Source organism: Sylvia atricapilla, chromosome 3, assembly GCF_009819655.1.
Source record: "Sylvia atricapilla isolate bSylAtr1 chromosome 3, bSylAtr1.pri, whole genome shotgun sequence".
Lineage (NCBI taxonomy): Eukaryota > Metazoa > Chordata > Aves > Passeriformes > Sylviidae > Sylvia > Sylvia atricapilla.
Window position 1 is genome coordinate 82,818,148 of NC_089142.1, and position 18,374 is coordinate 82,836,521.

The following is an 18,374-nucleotide window of genomic DNA, read 5'->3' on the forward strand; positions in this document are numbered from 1 at the left end:
TTCTGCTTCCCTGTCTCTGGTACGCCCTGTTCAGACACACACTACTGATGCTGCAGGCACCATGTCCTCCTTGTTCTAGCTGTTCCTAAATACTGCTCTTAGGCAAAGACAGAAAGTAGTCTTTTTATTGAATGAGCCCGAAGCACCCATAGTTCATTATGAATCTCTCCTACTCTATTACTTGTGAATCCACTTTGTAGACTCCCAGTATCACTGGGCCAGGGATTGAGTCTTGCTCCTGGGGAACTGGGAAAGGCAGAAATAGGGAAAAGAGAGCATAAGCAACACAGGACAAGGATTTTCATGTTCTCTTTTTAATGATGACAAACCAGATTAACACCACAGGAGGAGTAAGGGTGAAGGACCGTTTCCCAAACATACTGCAGGTGTTTCGTGAAATAAACCAGCCTTCTTTTGGAGAAAAAGAAACTATTTCAATATTTAAATTAATTGCCTGAAATCCTTAAAAGGCAGGAGAGATTCTTGATGAACATCAGCTTATTCATGTTTCACCAGTTTCTGGAATAGGCTCAAGGAACAGCTACTGTATGAAATGATATAAAAGGATCGCTGAAGACCTCTCTCAGCACTCATACAAAGTTGCGGGCAATGGCCAATACTTTGGAGAACTCGCCTTCTCTTCTTCGCAGTGTATAGGGTATTGGTGTTTTTATTCTAGTCCCTACTGGATTTCCATTATCTTCTATGAGTACGACATTGTTGGAATCAAATCTAGGCGTCATGTTGGGGCCAGGCATCTTGTGCCCTACAATTAAAGCCTTCTTCTTTTCTCCCTTGATAGCCAGAAGGATCTTATCTCCGACTTTGCCCACTCCAGTCTTGTTATACACGTGGATGCATTTTGGTGGCCGGTGGTACGGCGTGTTCCCCAAGGTGCTGTTGTCCACCACTCGCACGCGGGTCAGTTTCTGTATTGCTCGGCACGCTCCGGTGATGCTACCAAAAGACAGGAGAGAATGAGAGACAGATCTCAGTAATCCCTGCGGAGCAGAGGCAAACCCAGCACAGAATCTTGTCGTTACACAAGCCGCTCAGAAGGTGCCAGCAACAAATATATACTGTATGGGTGACACATTGACTGCATTCAATGTGCTCTTTGACAGCCAGATGCTGCTTTGGGCTTTGCACACTCTTTACTAAATGTCAAATATAAAATGACCTTTCGGCTCCAAAACACAACTGAAAGATGGCTTGAAGAGTGGCTTGCATATCATGGGCTTTTTAGCAACTGCAGATGACCCAGCTTCAATCTACAAGCAAAAAAAAAGTGGTCACTTCTGTTTAAAACAGCCTGCAGAAGCTAAGACTCAAGTCAAACTGTTTCGATCTTGTACACAGTCCCCAGCACCAAGGATTTTTATGACCACAGTTTATGTCTCACAGTTTTTTTGCTCTCAGTAAGACCTCTGAGGTCCTGCTGTGACTGTGCTAAGCTATTCCCAACTAGAATCTAAGAGATCACCACCTTCCCCATGTGGAAGGAATCCAGAGAGACACAATCTCTTCTGTATGCTTGCTTTGCAGGAGTAAGAAACAACATAAATGAACTGCACAATACTAAGTTGTTAGGTCTGACTCTGAATATACTTGGGAACAGCAGGAACATACTTCCTTACAGAAACCATTATTCTTTTACTCAGTGAGCTTAAGCTCAAGTGATTTGTTGCTTGTCTTCAAAGGACACACAAACACAGACCACTGGAAAAGCAGGAAGATCCTTTCTGCTCCTATACAGCTGCCTTGCAGTGAGATACTAGAAACATTCTGGCCAGAGCAGCTGGAATGCCAGCCTGCTGCCAGCTGAACTACTCAGTGACAGCATATGGAAGTAATCTAACCATTCATCTTGTTTTTCAGAAGTGTGTAAATAGGGACCATCAGCCCTTTTAGAAGAGGAAGGGCCCGTATTTGCAAAGCTGCCTAAAAACTGAGCATGCACACCAAATGTGGTATGGATGGACATCAGCTGAAGCAGATATTTTTATACATGGTGAAGGAAGGCCAGTGGAGTCAGTATGCATTAGTCCAACTGGTCCAGAGGTCAAGCACTGCCTTTCAAGATCTGTTTCCCACAGTAGAGGCCCACTTTAGTTTTCCTTTTTCTCTTAGAAGCCACTAATCTCTGCAAGCAGCCACCCTCTCCCATCCCATCCCATCCTCTGGCAGGAACTGCAGTACACCACACTCTCTCCTCTGCCCACCATCTGTAGCCACACAACAGGAAAGGCAGAAGGGAGGAGGCTGAAAAAGGTAAGTGTTGTCACTTAAAGAAGCAGGGAGAAACTCTGTGGGACCAAGTGTACAACACAGCAGTAGCAAACAGATATAAATTTGACTGTCCAGAAATCACTAGACAAGAATAACTGCACTGGGAGAACTTTTTCTTTCCCTTTTTTTCCTTCATTTCTGCCACAATCTTGCAACACCCCACAAAGAAAAGGTCTCCCCATTATGATTTTTGAAGTCCTGCTCATCTTTATGGACTAGACTTCACCTCCCTCTCATTGTCAATTACATATGCTTTAAATGTATATTGGCCAAAGCTCTCATGCAGCCCACATACAGATAAAGGCAGGAAGACCTGGATGCCTCTTCTGGATAGCTCCCAGGGCTATCACAAAACCTAGCCCTGAGCATTGTTTTAATCCCCTCTTAGACGACAGTCCTGAGAATGAACTATTCTCATCCTTCAAACTGAAGCCCGGACTCTTCAAAGAGTTATAGAGATTCCCCAAATTGGCAGAGTGTACTGTGGGATTAAGTGCTAAAGTCAGTGCAAGGCACTGTAAAATGTGAAGTCCACAAATCTAAAACTTGAAATGGCTAGAGCCTGAAACAAAAGAAAAATAACTAAATAGACACTGTAAAATATGAGAAAGTATTTTTTCAGATTATTTTTATTCTAAGTAACTTAAACTCTTGAATAACTTTAAGCATTGTAATTGGTTCTGCATCAGCAGGGGCTCACTGTTGGCTTTTTTGCACTTGCATGAGAAACACAGACACTTTTAACTTCTACTTGCAGACTCGTGTATTGCTTTCAAAGGCCTAAAAGCCTCCTTACACACACATGAAAATGCAGAGTTCAGACTGCCAGGAACCTGTAAATGGAGTGTCTGGGATCACTTTTCAACCTATAAAAGGACAACTGTGAGGTTTCATTTTTAACTTTTCTTTTTTTAATTTTTTTTCCTTTTTTTTTTCTTTTTTCCTTTTTAATTTCTTCTTTAATTACCCTTTTGAATTGCAAATGCTGTATCTTATTTTTGATCTGTTTAACAGCATCTCATTCAATCATGAAACATTCTGAAGAAAGCAAAAGCAGAATTTGAAAGTTACCTGAACTGTCGTTGGATCACGGCACTGGTTAGATGGGTTAAAGGTAAACCAAGTCGTCTATTCAAGAGAGCCATTTGGTAACCAAGTCTGCATAAGAAACAAAAGAATTATTAACTCTGGAAAATGGACAGGATTTGGTTTGCTTTCTTTCCTTTACGTGAGTCACACACTAGGGCCTCAGCAACTATTCAGATGCTGCAATCCACAGGACACAGAGTGGTAGCAGCATCTGCAGCACACTACAAGCAGATCTATAACCCCTGCTTGAACTCAGGAGGCAATGTAATTCAGACACATATACTACAAAGCTGGATTCAGTATCACTGCATTGCAGTTTCCCATACACAGAGGTAAGGGCCCTTCTGCGTGCATTGTGAATGATGTAACAAGAAGCAGGTTTGAGAATTTCAGATGTGAACTGATTTAGAGGCTGTGGTGCACAGTAAAAGCCATCATGGCCACTTGTAAAAGCTACCAAGGTTACCTACAAAACCAAGTAAAAGGCCAAAAAATCTACAGACTGGCAGCTGTATCACAGCTTCAGGAAACAATTTTCCAGACAAGAAACAAGCCAGAGCTCCATTGGTGAGAGCACACACTCTCTTAGCATACAAAGGTGTGTTAAGAAGCCTGTTTATAGACCACAGTTACACTGCTGCCAGTCTTGCCCTGTTCAGTCTGCCCAGAGAAAGAAAGGAGTTCCCTGTAACTTTACAGTGCTGGCTCAATGCTGCTGTACACTGTACACCACCCTGACTGCAGCAGCCTGGGTTACAAGGGTAACCTCTGACTGAGAGCCACACCCTCTTCCCTGCCTACATCTATGGCAGCTCCCTAACCTCATTCTGTCACACTGATGGGGACCAGCTTGCCTGTGCAGTCACAAAGGCTTATCTGAATGCTGATCACTTTTCCAAACATCATTAAGGGAGCGATGACCCAGGTGGTTATGCCAGCAGATCCAAGACAAGGGAGGAAACAACATGGACCTAGAGCCAGTCCTCTTTTGGGACAGCTCAGGTACAGCTAAGACTTTCCACCTGACTGCAGCTACTACCATGTGACACTGCTTGCTGTGACCTTGGCAGTGTAACCAACACATGCTCTGCTTCTCTCCTTTCTAAAGCAAACACTAAAAATCCATTGACATCATCTCTCTGACAGTTCTGATGAGTTTTGGGCCAAACTATAGTAATATATTGTAAAGCCATTTTTTAAACTTTTATTTTTAAAACAAAGCTGAGTTAACTTCTCTAGGGAGAAAAAAATACCCACAGAGCCTTCCAACAGACAATGCCACAGCTCTTATTATAACCAAGTCCAGCCTAAAACTTCACTCTCTCTTTTATTACTTTTTTTCTCCAATGTGCTTGCTTACTTGGGGACATATGTAAGTTTTCGGGTTTGCAGTTGTTCTACACAGCATTAACTGAGAGCACAATGAGCAACAGGACACGTGCAATACAACAATTTTGAGTGGTGTTACCTGAGCAAAGCACAGGTGGAAAAACAACTCTGTCATATGGGCAAGTTTGGAAGAGAACAGCAATAGCCAAAGCCTATATTTGTTTATAAAAAACCAACCAAACTAAAAAAACCAAACTTTTCTCTGGGGTAGACAATCATCAAGTGAGTCAAGGGTGTGCCAACACTGTCTTCTCTCTGAAATGAGACTCCAAAAAGGCTGTGTTTATGCCACCTCCTTACCTAGCTTGTGATCCTAATGACAGCAGGGCCCTGTTGCATTTACAGTGCTGCTGGCAGTCAAGGTCCAATACCTGGCCTTGCTGCTGCTCAGGTTTCTAAGCAAGTTCAACTATGCTGACTTGCTTTAAGCCCATCATCTGCCTGTGTCCTGTTCTGCACATGAGTGTGCTGTCTCCCCATGTGAAATTCAGACTCGGTGGGTAATAATGCTCCTACTTCCTCCAGAATTACAAGGAGCCTTTGGATCCCTCTACAAAACTCAAACAAGCAGCAGCAAGTTGGCCTCACTGTTGTCTTTCATGGACCTCATTGTCACCCCTACCTCTATTTCCTAGCAGGCATGGTAGCCTTGGTGGCTGGAGAAGGTGTGTCTGCTCATCCTCACCACAACGTAAGACCAACAGGTCTGTAGGCTCATGACAAGGCAGGCACAGGTGCAGGCCCTGCCTGCTGTCAAAGGGACAGCAGCATCAGGACCAGCATAGCCAGATGTGCTTAAAGCACATTTAAACTGTGCTAAAGTGCTGCCTCAACTCTGAACTCACTCCTCCCTCCTTGGAGAAGTCACTGTTTGTTTCTACCCCGTGGCAGCAGCGAAGGTTTGAAGTTACAAAACTACTAGCGGAAGCATCAACAGCATTAAGTGTCCAAGGACTGTTTATTTTTCCAGATGACTCAGTACCCCCTTCTTAGCTAAGAATTATTCCTCAGCACATTAAGAGGTGTCACAAGCTAAGAAATTTTGGCATGATTGATTATTTGGTATGAAGCATCCTGTTAGCAACTGAGTAAACGGGGGATGCTTCCCATTAGCAGGAGGGTTCAGAGTGGGGAGAATGGAAGAATGCATCTATGGCATGAAGAACAGCATTCAAGGGTGCAAGTGTGTTCAGAGTGAATCACAACTTCAGCTATTGTAACATGCCAGTTTCCTTTCCTTTCCAGTCTGGGTCTGTCTCCAGGTGCTCCTCAACCAGCCCCAGCCCCAGTTTGATCCCTCTATGGCTGTGAACTTCATTTCTCCTGACCTCAGTTTCCCCCTGTGGAGTTGCTAATCACCAAACAAGTAAACTTTGAAGGGCACAGAAACCATTCACTCTGCCCACACTTGGTGCTGCCACACAAACACTCCGAGCTGGTGCCAAAATTGAAGAGCTGCTATAAATCGATGACAGCCCTCAGCCCAGTGCCCCCAGCACTTTTCTCCTTCCCAGCACACTTGCCTCACACCAACTTAAAAAGACTCAGTGGAAGCCGCACTTAGGCACAGGAATGCATATGATCCAAGTTTGCTTCTGGCTCTCTCCAGGTCACCAGGTTTCAGTGCTCACAAGTTTATGGGAAGAGTAACCCCATAACCTTCAAGCACAGGAAAATTTGTAGGAATTCCCAGAAGTCTGCCATCGGTACTGTCCAACTGATACAGGCAGGAGTGCACTCCAAAATACCCTGGACAAGCGAAAGACAACCACTCGCTTAGTACTTCGTCACTAATACACTCCTGACCAAGTATTTACCTTTGAAGGGACCTTTGGAGGTCATCTAGTCCAATCTCCTGCTTAAGCAGGATTAATTTCCAAGTTTTTCATGCTAGGCAAGAGCAGTATTTAAACAGACACTATCCTAAAATGAGACACCTAGCACAAAGACAACTGTTGATATAATATTGACACAGCAGCAATAAAGAACCATGCAGAGGAAACTCTTGCTGTTTCTACCCTGCTGTCCCTAATTTTTAATAGTGGCTCCATTTCATGAAAATCACAGTCACAGTGACAACTTTGCCTCTCTCCACATACCTGTTAAAAGTTATCACAGACCTCAGACAAGAACTCAAAGTAACATTCAGGAAAGGGTGAGGAAATTTTTAATCCAATATTCACTAAAATGACCCTATTTCTACTTCACTGAATTACTTTTGAGCATGCAATATCCTGCTACTGCAAATACTCTTCTCAAGGGCCCTTCAGCCTTACTCCATCCAATGCAAAAGACCGACATAAAATTCCAACACTGCTCAACAAAGAAACTCTTCACCAGTTATAAAGGTCTGGAAATTATTTACCCACTGCAGCATTTTCAAGTGCTCTAGCTATCACCTTCAGTGGTTTTCCTTGATATTAAAGAACCAACTTATATTTACTGCAATCTTGAGTGGCTTTTGAATGGAGAAGTTCTGGAGAGTTTCATCCCAGCTAATAAAATTGGAAAACACAAAAGATACATGTACAGTATTTTCATCAAATGCATGCAAACATGAGCAGACTACCTTAGGGAACTGATACAGAGCCAGACATGTGCCAGACAAGGAAGACAGGATTACATACTCACTTTGAATGAATATCAGAGCACACAGCACAAGAAAGGAAGCCCTGTGTCTCCCCAACACACACTTCCATCACTTCCCTTATGCTGGCTTTAGCACTTATGTAAATCACTCACAGTTTTCAGCTTCTTGATCCAGCTCAACCTGAAGGCGCATGAACACTGCTGCAATGGAATGTGGCACAACACAAGACTGGGACTTCTTCCCCTGCTAACCCAGACTTATGTGGTGACAGTATCTCAAAGAAACAACAGGAGATTTTGACAAGAAAAGAATCTCTTGTCATTTCAGCAAAAACACTGGTGTGCTTCCCAAGAATGGTCTGCATGAATCTGCTCTACTAATACAGCCATGGGAGCTGTAAAGCTGAAAAGGTCTGCATCTGAACACTCCAGAAGCCGGTGCAACAGCTCTGACCAAGTTCTTACCAGTGGTGTACACCCTAAAAAACAGTCAAGGCACCTTGCGTGCATCCTAGAGTAAATGTAATTTTAAAGAATGCTGTTAACTGGCAATCCAGTACTACTTTCCTTTCAATCACAAGTTTTGGAACTAACCCCTCCTCCCTGTATTCCCAAGATCTGTAATTCCATAATCATTCAGCTATTCCTTTCCTTCTTTCCTAACTCATTCACACAGACAGCCCCCACGGAAAACCAATGGATCTTGCAAAGCAAATGGTGAGGCCAACTACCCAAAACCTGCTGTCAAAGGCAAAAAACACCAGGTAAAAATACTCTTCACTTTTATAGCAGTGACCTGATCTGCACAGTCAAACAGTGGGGACCAACATCACCTTTATTCTTTTAAAAGATCAAACCAGACATGCTCCAGGCACCATAAAGATTGGAACTGCATCTGTCATCAGTCATTAAAACACAGGAAATAAACCCAAGACAGTACACAACGCAAATGCCTAAATCCCTACTCTGCCACTGCAGGTCTATTTATAGGTCTGCCACAGTGAGCTGCAGGAGCCAGCTGTGAACTACGGGACTCAATCCATTCACAGGCCTCCTCATAAAGGAAACAATGTGATTATGGGTTGCATGTGTTAAAAATACACAAGATATTCATTACCAAGGCATAATTGGTTTTACATTAATGACAGACAAAAAGGCCAGCATCCACAAAGAGGAATTAAGTCTTTTTTTAAATCTGTTTATGAATAGGATTAGCTATTAATCAGGATATTTACTGATCCAAGTTACCAACAGAGACTCATTACAGGTATATCTGTTAAGAATTTTCAAGGAAAACACACTAACTTCATTTTCCAGACCACCATCAGGAATGGCAGATAACAAAAGAGCTGCATACCTTTAAAATAAAACTTACTTTTGACATTTTAAGTATCCAGAAGTCAGAACTCTAAAGTACTTATAATACTTATTGTTCTAATATCCAAACATCTAAAATCATTCTATATATTCATACTCACAATACTGTACTAAAATAGGGAGGGGTTATTCCCAGTGTACCAGCAGGAAATTAAGCTACAGAGAGGACAACTATCTATGTGAAGTAAAAGGAAATGAGCAGTAAAGCAGGTACTGGATTAGCCCCAGAAGTTCTCTCTGGTGGGCCTGTGGCATTTGAGGCGAAGCCAAGAAAGGTCCCTCCCCTGTCTCTGCCTTTTGGGAACTACATGTGAATACAATAATGCGGGCAATTCTCTGAAATTTTACACTGCTATCACCTCTTAAACGTCTCTTTCCTGGTTTTAGAAGTATTGAGGTCTGAAGCAGAACAATGGTGGAAAGCCACAAGACCAGATTTGGTTCCCAGCCCCGACCTGGGTAGCCAGGCCCCAAACCAGTAAGGTGCAATCATAACCCTGACAGTAGTAACCACGGGGGAGCTGTGGCAAGGAGAGTACAAACAAGAAGGAAGAGAAGGTGTATAGCTATGTCTCGAGCATGAAAAAAAGTCAGGAACAACTGACCTAGGCTAGCTATTCACAGAACAAAATACGATAGTCATTCTAGGTCTTCTTGATAAAGCTGTACCAGAAAAGGATGCCTAATGCTGTCAGAATTTGGGCTTAAGAGAAACATGACCTGGAGACAAAGGTATGCTCACATCACAGGGCAGCACAGAGCTACCTGCAGCTTTGGTGGTATTAGCCTCATTTCTTGCTCAGAAACTTCCCTTAACTCAGTCTCTCTCCTTCCAAACAAAATGCTCTCAGGCAAGCCTGGAGAGCTCTAGAACCAGAGAAGCCAACAGAGCTCAGATGAGCATCTGTGTCCTGCTGTTAAAAAGGCTGGCCTGCCCACCTGTTTTTACTACAAAGATGAAGTTATTCATGCCTTTAAGAAATATGTCATACTGTCTTTTCCCCCAACTGCCCCCCCCCCCCCCGCCCTTACTCACTGGACCTCCAAAAGAGATTTTTGAAGAATTACCAGGAGAGCACAGACTAGTGCCCACACTTCCCGAGTCCCCATGACACACATGAATAAATGCCACACTTGTCAGGACACAGGAATTTCGGTCTAACTTTGCTTCATGACTACTCATACCCACAAAAGCCTAACCCCAGCATCGCAGCCCCACACGAATTCTAAGCAAAGAAACTCTCTGAACATGCAGAAATTTCTGGAGAGTGTTTTTGCTCTTCCCCAGGCCCCACTGCGGAGGCACGGACTGCAGTTCAGTGGGAGCACAGCGTGCAAGCCACACACAGGCTCCAGCCCCAGCCGCTTTCGTGCGATGTCACCACCCACTGCCGCGCTGCGTGCCACTCCAGCGCCACTCCAACTCCTGAGCGCATCTTCGGGGACAGCGTTTCTCCGTCCCTCCAGAGCAGCAGCCCATGCTCAGGGCTGACGCGTTCCAAGCCCTGCGCACAGGGCACCAGGGGCACCTGCAAGCGGCTCCCTCCACGGCACGGGCGGCCGGGCCGGGACCCGGGGCAAGGAGGGCTCGGCCAGGACCGGGGGCCACAGGCGAGCACGGCAGCCGCACAACTCCAACGCCCGGGGGCTGAGAGGGGCCGTCTGCGCCCCGAACCGCTTGGCCACAGCGCCGTGTGAGGGCCTGGAGCCAGCCAGCCCCGTGAAAAAGCCAGCACACCGGCAGCAGGCTGGCTGGGCGGCGGGGCAAGGCCCTCTACCGGGCCTGCTGGGCGCTGCGGTACCGAGCTGCGCTGCGCTACGCTACGCTACACTACACTGCACTGCGCTGCGCTGCGCTGCGCTGCGCTGCGCTGCACTCGCACTCGCACTCCCACCCCCGTCCCGTCCCGTCCCGTCCCGTCCCGTCCCGTCCCGTCCCGTCCCGTCCCGTCCCGTCGCCCCCCAGGCCCCACCGCGCACCTCCGCGTGGAGCGTGCGCGCCCTACCGCCCGGCGCAGCCCCCGTGCGCACGCGCGGCGCCGCGGCCCCGCCCCCGCCACTGTGCAGAGCCGGCGGCTGCGCGCCCCGCCCACAGCCGGGCCCCGCCCCCCGCCGAGCGCAGCCGAACCGAGCCGAACTCAGCCGAGCCCAGCGGTCGCCGCTCGCTGCCGAGGGCGGCGGAGAGCAGCGCGGTACCGCAGCGCCCGGCCCGGCCCGGCCCGGCCCGGGGGGAGCCCGTCCGCGCTTGACACGGGGTAAGGAGCCGGCGGTAAGCGGGCGGGAGCTGGGGCACGGCGGGGCTCGGCGGCCGCCGCTGCTGCTCTAGACTCAGAGGGGTTTTGCAGGCGGGGATGGGGGCGGGGGGGTCCGCGGTGGTGCCTCAGGCCGCGCTGAGGACAGGCCGGGCCGGGCCGAGTCGGGCCGGGCGCGGCCGTTGCGCCGAGCCCGCGGTGGGGGCGGCCGGGGCCGGGGGCGCCGCTGCCATCTTGGGGCGGAGCGGGGCGGGGGGCGCGCCCGGAGCGGCGCCCGAGGAGAGGCCCGGGCCGCCTCAAGGCCGCCCGGGGTTTCCTTCTGTCCCCCAGAGCGGCTGTCCTCTGTCGTCTCTCGCCTCGGCTGCTGCCGGGTAACGGGACTCGTACATCTCGGGGGGCCCCTGCCCGCGGCGCGCCCCTCTCCTCTGCGGTCGACGCTTTTGTGCGTGTTCGGGCGCGGAGAGCTGCCTGCCCGCCCCCCACCGCTCCTGCAGGCAGCGCTGTGCGGGAGAGCAGCAGGGAGGCAGGAGGGATGTTCTAAGGGTGGTGGGAGTAGCGGGCAGGTTTCCGATATTACCGTTTCTCCTCCCCTGAGAAATACTTGACAAAGGGCTATCGGATATGGCTCATGTCGTGGCTGGATAGCCAAGCTTTTTGCTCTTGTCTCAGTCGCCAGCTCCTCCACATCAGCAAACCATGTTTTTTCCTCCTGCCGTAGAGTGCACCCTTCATGTAGCTACCTGCTGGAGGGGGCATCACGCCAAAAATCTGCAATGTGGCTGCAGTCAGCCCGGTGTTCTCAGCAGGTTTGGTAGATCTCAGCTGGATGGAGAGCAGGTGTTCTGGGAATTTGAGGTTCTGGGCACCTCCCTCCTTTGCTCCTCTTGATATTAGAAGCTAGTCCTAGTACATTCCCTCTCTACTGGATTTGTCTGTTACTGTGAAAGCATCCTGCTCTGTGGTGTCATTCCCTGGAGGAAGTATACATGCAAGGCCATGGGCTGTGGGGCAGGAGCATCCCATTAGCAGGGGTCACAAAGCTACTGAAGGGTTGCATGGCTCGGGTGCCTTTTGGGTGGTGCTGCCGGTGCCGCACCTGAGTGTGGGACAGAGCCTTTGCAAGTGCATGGCAGGGACCAGTGCACCTCCCTTCCAAACAATCGCACTCTACAGTCACTAATAGCTTTTATTACTCTTAATGCATCTGAGGGAGCGCAGAGCTAACCACTCAGCTCGTAACTGACTCCAGGAGGACTCCATTCAACCAGAAATAGCAAAGCATTACTTCTAATGATGGCTGCAATTAGCTGGTATCTACCCAGGAAGACCTTTCTCATCTTGAGCATTTTAGTAGCAGGAATACGCTATCTTTATGGGGAGAGAAGTCCATTCTGCAATCTTCACCTGGATACCATAAGAGCAAAATAAACATCAAAGAAGATGCCTTTGAGGGGGTTGGGAAGAGGCTCTGGTTTGATTCATAAGTATGTTTTGTTACACTAAGTTTACTCTATTTTTGTCTGTTCCTGCTTTGGGTAACCTTGGAAGGAACTGAAGCTAGTGTATTTTTTGAGAGTGTCATCTTTCATGTCAAGAAGGCATCGCCACGAGGCTTTGCAATGCTCCATTTTCTTGTTCTTTGACCAGAGTGCAGTGCAACTACCCTGAATTTTTCTGAAGCCATGAGTTGAGCCAAGAAAAGAAAAGTCTTGTGTGCTGTGCTCCTAGTTTGTGTGGGGTTTGTTGTTTGGTTGTTTGTTTTTTTTTCTTTCTGGGCTTTAAAATATCCTTGGTTATATTTTTCGGCTTTCTGCAATAATAAAATGAGCTAGGAACTTGCTTGGAGGGGCTTTTATATTGTTTACATGGGAAAAAAAATCTTCATAAAATCTCTTCATTCTGGGAACTACAACTTCAGGAAATCCCAGGTAGGTTGAGGTTTGCAATAAAAGCCTGAGCAATGCCCAGGCCCAGTTCTTTGTCTGTTGCTAATGACACTTAGAGTGAGCCTCAGTTTGCTGGGAGCCCCACAGCATCTTGCCGGCAGCCGCCCATCCACACCGCGGTGCAGCCCCAGCCTGCATCCCTTCTCTGAGTGCCCCGTCTCCATCCTGCTGGCCAGGGCAAGACTGTGTGCTGAAAATCCAAGGACTGCAGGCAGCACCTCCTGCCCCCACCGAAGACAGTCGGGACCTTTGTCATCTGACGTGAAGCCTGCGCAGCCGTGTGGTGCCTGGGGAGGGAGGAGGCCCTGGCTGTAGGACACTCCGTGTGCGCTGTTAATTGCAGACAGCGCTGGTTATGGATCCTGTGGCTGATTTGCATATCAAAGCATCTGAGAGCTCTGCCGTGGGTAGGGATGGGCAAGGATGATAAGGCTTGCTGAAGGCTGGGACTGGATCTTCCCCGGGGCTTTTTGTGATGCACAGATGAGACAAGATGATGGGAATGTTTGGAAAATGGAATTTGCCTCCATGTCCTTGAATGACAGGACCATAAAGGCTTTTTTTAATCTAGCTGCTTTCCAGAGGGTGGGAATCAAGCAATTCTTGGTGACAGTCCCTTAGGCTGCTCCTCTCCTGCCGCTGAGAGCTTGCTGGGTACCCACAGTGTGAAGCCCTGCAGATGCACACCCCCACCCCCATCATCGGGCAGCTCCTGCAGCAAATGGCCGGTGTGCCAGCCTGCTGCCTCTTCTCCACACTGCCTCTCATACAAGGAGGCAGAGGCCCTGCTTGGAGCCTCAAAGCAAAGGGGCAGATTTCCTACTGCCTGAACTGGCTCTGCAGGGTCTCAGGTCTTTCCTGATGGCTCAGGAGGTTTTGGGGAGGGGGGACAGGGAGTGACAGAGGCTTGAATGGGCTATGGCCTCTGAGATACCAAATGAGTCAGAGGAAGGTTTGGCTATGTCTGATCTCAATACAGCTGTCTGTTCTTCATCCTGGCTTCTGGAAATGAGCCTGGGGAGCCTCAACCCTGCTTGCAGGCTGAGCTGGAAACTGAAATGCAGGTTTCCAGGAATAGATAGAGGTGGGGGTCCCTGTGTCCCTCTGCCGCTTTGATCTTGCAGGTCCTGATGCTCTAGCTCCAAAGGACTGCACTGTAGGACAGGTCCCTGTCTGAAGGTAGCTCTGTATTCAGTGTGGGAGTGCCTGCTGCCTGGAACTGCAGTCATCCTCTTTCCTGTGCCCTGTACAGTTCAGACCCCTGCTGGGAAGGACTCCTCACCTTCCTATCCTCAGGGCAAGCTGGTGTGTGCAGGGCCTGCCTTGGGCATGGCCTTTTCAGGAGGCATCTCTCTGCCTGCAGCCTTCATCTGTCAGAAGCATTCCAGCTTATCCAGGGTAGTGAGCTGGGGGACAGGCCTTGATCCATTGCCTAGAAAGTTGGTTAAAAGGAGAAAAATTAAAGTCAAGGAATGAGAAAGAATTGCATATGTATGCACACATTCTGCAACAGGAGAGGGTGAGATTCATGAAGTCGCTGCCAAGCTTGTAGAGCAAAGGCTTGTGGTATAAAATGGCTTTTCTCTGAGCCTGGAGGCCTGTGGTTGGCACTGCCTTCTTACTTCATGTCCTTCCAGCATGGAGCTGGGTGTCTGCCCTCTGCTCCAAATACAGATTAGCTGCAGGAAGCCTGAGGCTGGCTTGCTATGAGAGATGCAGAACCCTTTCCTCCGTGTTTCTCTGCACAGTGCTCACTGCCCTTTTTACAGGTTATGGTTGCATGCTACCTATTCCTTGCTAAGCATTTCTGGAAAGGCTTCTGTTCTCTCCCTGGCTCTTGCATGTTGAAATTGCCTGCCTGTCATTCTCCCTCTTCTGCTTTCACCTCCCTTCCTTTACTCCTTCTTAAAGACAGGTTGGGGAATGGAAACAGTTTCCTGGTATTCCAATGCTCTTGTCAGGCCAAACTCTTGGAGTGGCCACACAGTTTATACGGGCAAGATAGGCATCCTGCTGGCATGGCCCACTACATCTGAGCAAGGTCTCCTGTTCTTAATGTGCTTTGGTCTAACTGTTGATGCCAGCAGCCTCTGCCCACATGGTTGTTGTGCTGGGAAGAGAGAGAGCTCTTCTTTTATGCACACTGTATTTCCCTAGAAAAATCAGCTGTTGGTAGTACAGGTGTGGCTTAAAGCAAGATTTTGAAGATGCTCCTTTCTGTTGGCTGTTTGTGCTGTTGCATCAAAGAAAGGGCTGGATCTCATAAAGAACTGTGTATTAGAAAGGTGACACATTGTATCAGAACGGGAGACTGCAGTCAGGGGCGGAATTTATGCTGCCTGTTTTCAGTGTGTTCTGCTACTGCTTTTCTGAAGCACCACAGCCATGCTACCTCTGAGCAGCAAGCTGAAAAACCTCCTTGCCTTTCTCTGTCTGGAAGAGTGGCTGCTGCAGACCTTTCCTGTGTGTCCTGTTCCTCACTCCCTGGAAGGACTGTATGTCTCCAGAGCTACCCATATCCCTTCCCTGGGTGTGCTTATGGCCTCTACACCCCTGTAGTTTCTTGTGCAGATAAGTTGCTTGCTTTGACGCCCCTTCCCAAGCAATGCTCTCTCAGGTTTCTGTGCAGGTTTCTATTCCCTGCTTAGTGCAGAGTATCACTCTGCAGACAGCTAGCTGCCACCAGTGATGTGACCTCTGGCTCTGTCCGCATGTGGTGTTGCCTGTGGGGTGGTGGTGTGCTTTCTCCTGTTGACCTGCATGGAAGAACTGTTCTGATGGGCACCCTTAAATCATCCACCTGCCTCCTGATGTGTTGCTGGCATGGGTCAGGGGGAGAGTGTTGTTCTTACAAGTGCAATTTCGCACAAGAACACATTTGGTGGGAGAGTTGTGTGCTAGCCTGGCCCTGCTTTTGCCAGATAAACAGTGGCCTTTAGTAGACTTTGAAAGTCAGAGACAATCTTGGCATGATCTTGTACTTAGACGAAACTCACATGGGGCAGCAGGCCTTGTCTTCTACTTGAAGTAATTATCACATCTGATATTTTGTGCTGGAGGGCAGAGAGCACCTGGCAATGACATGGACTGGGAAGGGTCTCTGAAGATTGCCTCAGGATACTTGTGATCTTCAGGCAAAAACTTAGTGCCTTTGGGTCCCGAGGAAGATCTTAAAAGGGATTCATTCTTCATCTCCCTGTGCTTATGGCCTACTCAATTTGTGTGAAGCCGTTGAGTTTTGGAGGCTCTCAGGTAATGCTGGTGAAGCTGATACCTTGAGGATGTCTGCATACTCAAGTGGGTGGTTTGGTTTTCCTGGGCTCTAACTCCATGCTTGAGGCATAGACGTGGAAATGAATGATTGTTGTGTGTCCGCTGAGCTGCGGTTGCTGCCCAAGGACTCGCTATTACTCACAACACAGAACAGGCAGCTTGAGTTGGCATTAGTCATAAAGTTATAAATCTGGGTGGAAGGGACTGGGTTTGCGGTGGATGTGGAGCTTGATGTGAACTCCCAGCTAGGGCAGAAGGAGCTGATGCAGCTCTTGGATAGAAGGACTTCGCTCCTGCAGGCGTGGAAAAGAGGAACAAATAAAATGTGACAGTAAGAGCTTTGTCTTCACCTTACAAAGAAGATCAGGGTGATGAGTTAATTTTAAAAAGGAAATCCAAGCACAAATCAGAACAGGTGACAAGACTATTTTGGTAAATTAGATGTGGCCATACAGGCAAAGCCTTAGAAAACTTCCCTGAAAGTACTTGCAGACTAAGGCAACTTTTGCATAGGGAGCAACCATCAGAGAAAACATCTGGTGAAGGAACAGTCCAGTGAAATACAGGGGGAAAGAGTGGGACTACATCTAGCCTATCTTAATAAGCTAGAATAAACAGCTAGTGTTTATTCTGTTAGGGGGTGGGAGCATATACCAGTTAAAAATCACCGGCATCCATTTGTCTGGAACGTGGTGCATCAAGTTGGTCAACACCCTGCCTCTTAGCTGAACGGGGGCAACTGTCATAATAGATCTTAAGTCAGCCTGTGTCGGTGACCCAAGAGTAAGCCATGTAAACAAATGAGGAAGGGGTAGGAGACAGGCAGCATGCCCCATGTGGACCCTCAGCTAATGGCAAAGCTGTGTTCAAAAGCGTTTCTATTTGATAAAGAGACCCTAGCTAGGCAGGCAGGGGAGGATATTGGTATTGCCAGAATTTGGGGGTTGAGGATTAGTGCTCTTCTGTGAGAGCAGAAAAACACAAGGAAAGCCTTGTGCCAGGCTGTGTGAGTGACATCTCTGAAGTGCAGAAAGCAATTTAGTGCTCTCCTGAGCAGAAATGAGGTGTTGCTGAAGGGCCAGGCTCAGATATAGATGCAACTCTTGGAGAAGAATGTGCACAAACAAGAGACTATCCAGCAGAGAAATAGAAATTAAGGTCTTTAGAAATATCATGTGGGTGGAAGGATGAGAAGAACTGTGAGGAGGGCTGTGTAGCCTGAGTAAAAAAAGATGGAGGAGGGAACTTCATGGTCTTTAAGAATGTACAGCAATGTATGTTTTTAGAGGACTATAGTTGTGGTGAAGATGGGGCAGGAAGTCCCTTTACCTGTATTTAGGGAGTTCAGACTTCATGGTTCCCTGTAATATCAGTTGGGATAGTGAAGCAGAAATGGAGGCTATCTTGAAGAGCTTTTTGGAGAGTTGGAGTGTATATGCTAGTTTTGGAAGAAATTAGCTAAAAGTCTGTAGATTTGGGTGACTTGCAACTGACTGTGCCTCAAGTAAAGAATCTTGATAGAACGACTGTTAAGGCCCCTTCAAGCCTTGCAGTTGTATGAAACATTTTACATCTGGAAAGGCAGCAATGAGGAGCCCTAAGAATGAGACTCTACTGCTGTGGATGATGCTGAGGAGATTGATAGTAAAATACTATAGTAGTCTAAATCCAGTGTTGGTGCTCAGAAAAGGCTGCTGAAAAATTGAAGAGAATGCAGAAAAGTTACAGTATTAGTCTGAGGTCTGAAGAGATGGATTTATGGTGAGAAACATAAGGAGATAAATCTGCTTATCTAATCAAGGAAAAGATGAAGGTGAGGCTTGATTATCCTGAATAAGCATAACATATCTTACAACTGTGCATCGTTAGCTTGGCAGAGTAGAAATGCCAGGCTATGAAGAGTGGCAAAAAACCTGTGGTGAGGTGCTAGGACTGCAGTCACCTTCAGAGGCATGTAGCCAGCTCTGCCTTCCCCTCTTGTACAAGTGGAGGTCTCTGCCTCTTACTTTTTCAGTGGACCTCTGTTCTCTGGGTTTTCTTGTTGCTCCTTAGTATTTAAAGCCTTTTGTTGAGACTTCTCTACCTTATGAGGAGACAGCTCCAGTAAAACAGAGCACTCGCCTGGCCCCAGCTTATGTAGGGTGATGTCCTTACAAACCTACACCCGTTC

General features: G+C 47.8%; 2 protein-coding genes across 4 annotated transcripts in view; one reads left to right on the forward strand and one right to left on the reverse strand.

Annotated features, from left to right (window-relative positions):
* Positions 1-298: 298 nt before the first annotated feature.
* On the reverse strand, positions 299-10,774 carry MRPL14 (mitochondrial ribosomal protein L14). The gene is made up of 3 exons (XM_066316007.1): positions 10,714-10,774; positions 3,361-3,447; positions 299-957 (listed from the first exon to the last, which is right to left on the reverse strand). The coding sequence occupies exons 2-3, from the start codon at positions 3,432-3,434 to the stop codon at positions 591-593; spliced, it is 441 nt and encodes a 146-aa protein (XP_066172104.1). The 5' UTR covers positions 3,435-3,447; positions 10,714-10,774; the 3' UTR covers positions 299-590.
* Positions 10,775-10,841: 67 nt separating this feature from the next.
* Positions 10,842-18,374, forward strand: part of TMEM63B (transmembrane protein 63B) — a 48,363-nt gene continuing 40,830 nt past the window's right edge. For all 3 annotated transcript variants that reach the window (XR_010743266.1, XM_066315995.1, XM_066315997.1), the window contains exon 1: positions 10,842-10,988. The gene's annotated coding sequence lies outside the window, so the exon portion shown is untranslated. The remainder of the gene's footprint in view (positions 10,989-18,374) is intronic.

What these genes read in the sequence shown, in the direction of transcription:
- MRPL14 (XM_066316007.1), bottom strand. Translation starts at nt 3,434, where the DNA reads ATGGCTCTCTTGAATAGACGACTTGGTTTACCTTTAACCCATCTAACC. An exon ending in GTGATCCAACGACAGTTCAG is followed by an intron (nt 958 to 3,360) that starts GTAACTTTCAAA and finishes GTCTTTTGGTAG; the next exon opens with CATCACCGGAGCGTGCCGAG.